The sequence below is a fragment of the Apium graveolens genome, chromosome 9 (genome assembly GCF_009905375.1).
Source record: "Apium graveolens cultivar Ventura chromosome 9, ASM990537v1, whole genome shotgun sequence".
In the NCBI taxonomy this organism is placed as follows: Eukaryota; Viridiplantae; Streptophyta; class Magnoliopsida; order Apiales; family Apiaceae; genus Apium; species Apium graveolens.
In genome coordinates, this window is record NC_133655.1 from 107,222,413 (window position 1) to 107,224,242 (window position 1,830).

Sequence of the window (1,830 nt, forward strand, 5' to 3'; positions counted from 1 at the left end):
CAACTATTCACATAAGAAATACACAGAAGTCTTCCTAAGAATCAGCAGCTGTTAAAATGAAAGGCTGGGTTTTATCATTGAGCTACTAGTTGGAAGAGTCAAGTTTGAATGCTAGATATAAGGTAGGCTGCATGTTTTCTAGTTAAAATAATATGTAAGCAATGACATAAGAAGTTTGTACACTATAAATAGACATACCCAGGAACATAGCATTACTACAAAAATTTGAAAACATCTGAGGGAAAAAAAGAGTCATAACTCTTGAAAGAAAGAAACAAGGCCGTAGCCTTAGTGTTGTAAACAAAACAAAAGTTGTAGTTTTTATTTATATATAAAGAGTGTGCTTTGTCTGTTTTAAAAAAAATAATTATACATACATAGCAGCAGGTGTTTTAAATATTAGAGTTAGCCCATTCACGTTTCCAACAACTGGTATCCGAGCCAGCGTTCCGTTCAAGAAAATGGCAAATATGGTGCAACCAAATATTCCAAAATTAACGGCAATAAATTACGGGAATTGGAGTATCCAGATGAAGGTGTTACTCGGTTCCTACGACAATTGGGATATTGTCGAAAGTGGGTTTATTGAGCCCGCAGATGATGCCGCTGAAGTAGCACTACCAAATGCCGAGAAGACGGCATTAAAGGAATCCCGGAAAAAAGACAAGAAGGCGCTATATACAATTTTTCAAGGTGTTGACGAATCTACCTTTGAAAAAATTTCAGATGCAAAAACGGCGAAAGAGGCATGGGAGATTTTGCAAAAATCTTTCCAAGGTGTCGAAAAAGTTAAAAAGGTGCGGCTCCAAGTTCTTCGTGGCGAGTTCAAAAATATTAAAATGAAGGCCTCAGAAAATATTGGTGAATATGCTACTCATTTAAAAACAGTGACAAACGAGATGAAGAGAAATGGAGAAAGTCTCGATGATGTTCGGGTCATGGAAAAATTACTCCGTTCATTGACAAGAAAATTTGACTATGTCGTTACTTCTATTGAGGAGTCAAAAGATTTGTCCACAATTTCCATTGATGAGTTAGTTGGTTCACTTCAAGCGCATGAACAGCGGATGAACCAGTATGATGATACAAGCCATTTGGAAAAGGCGTTGCAAAGTAAGGTGTCCATTGGTGAAAGTTCAAGCAGTAGCAGTTCTGGTGGAAGAGGTGGCTTTAGAGGTGGCTACCGTGGTGGAAGAGGACGTGGAAGACAGTCCATCAACAGAAGCCAGAACACTGAAGGTTATCGTCCATCTGGCCGTGGTCAGAATTTTAGAAGCCGATGACGAGGAGGATTTCAACGAGGTGACAAGTCTCAATTTCAGTGCTATAATTGTAATAAATTTGGCCATTTCAGTTATGAATGTAGATCACCAAAAGTGGAAGAAAGGAGTCATTTTGCAGCAGCAAAAGAAGACAAAGATGTTGGCACTGCTATGTTTCTCACTTACAAAGGAGATGAGGAAAGCAAGAAGAATGTTTGGTATCTTGACTCAGGGGCCAGTAATCACATGACTGGTCACAAGGAATTATTCACGGAAATAGACGACACCATCAGCGGAGAAGTTACTTTTGGTGACTCGTCAAAGATTCCGGTGAAAGGAAAAGGTACCGTCACAATCATGTCAAAGAAAGGTGAAAAGAAATATATAAATGATGTTTATTATATTCCTGCATTGAAAAATAATATTATCAGTCTTGGCCAGCTTGTGGAGAAAGGATATAATATACAAATCCAGGACAATTCCCTTATTATCAGAAATCAAGCTCGGGAATTGATTGCAAATGTTGAGATGTCAAAGAATCGTTTGTTTACGCTTGATATGCAAACAA

General features: G+C 38.1%; 1 protein-coding gene across 1 annotated transcript; it reads left to right on the forward strand.

Moving 5' to 3' along the window:
- Positions 1-461: 461 nt before the first annotated feature.
- Positions 462-1,283, forward strand: LOC141685461 (uncharacterized). Its single transcript, XM_074490560.1, has one exon. It carries the CDS (start codon positions 462-464, stop codon positions 1,281-1,283), a length of 822 nt encoding a protein of 273 aa, XP_074346661.1.
- The last annotated feature ends 547 nt before the right edge of the window (positions 1,284-1,830 follow it).

Excerpts from the sequence above, each read along its gene's own strand:
- LOC141685461 (XM_074490560.1), top strand. The coding sequence starts at position 462 with ATGGCAAATATGGTGCAACCAAATATTCCAAAATTAACGGCAATAAAT.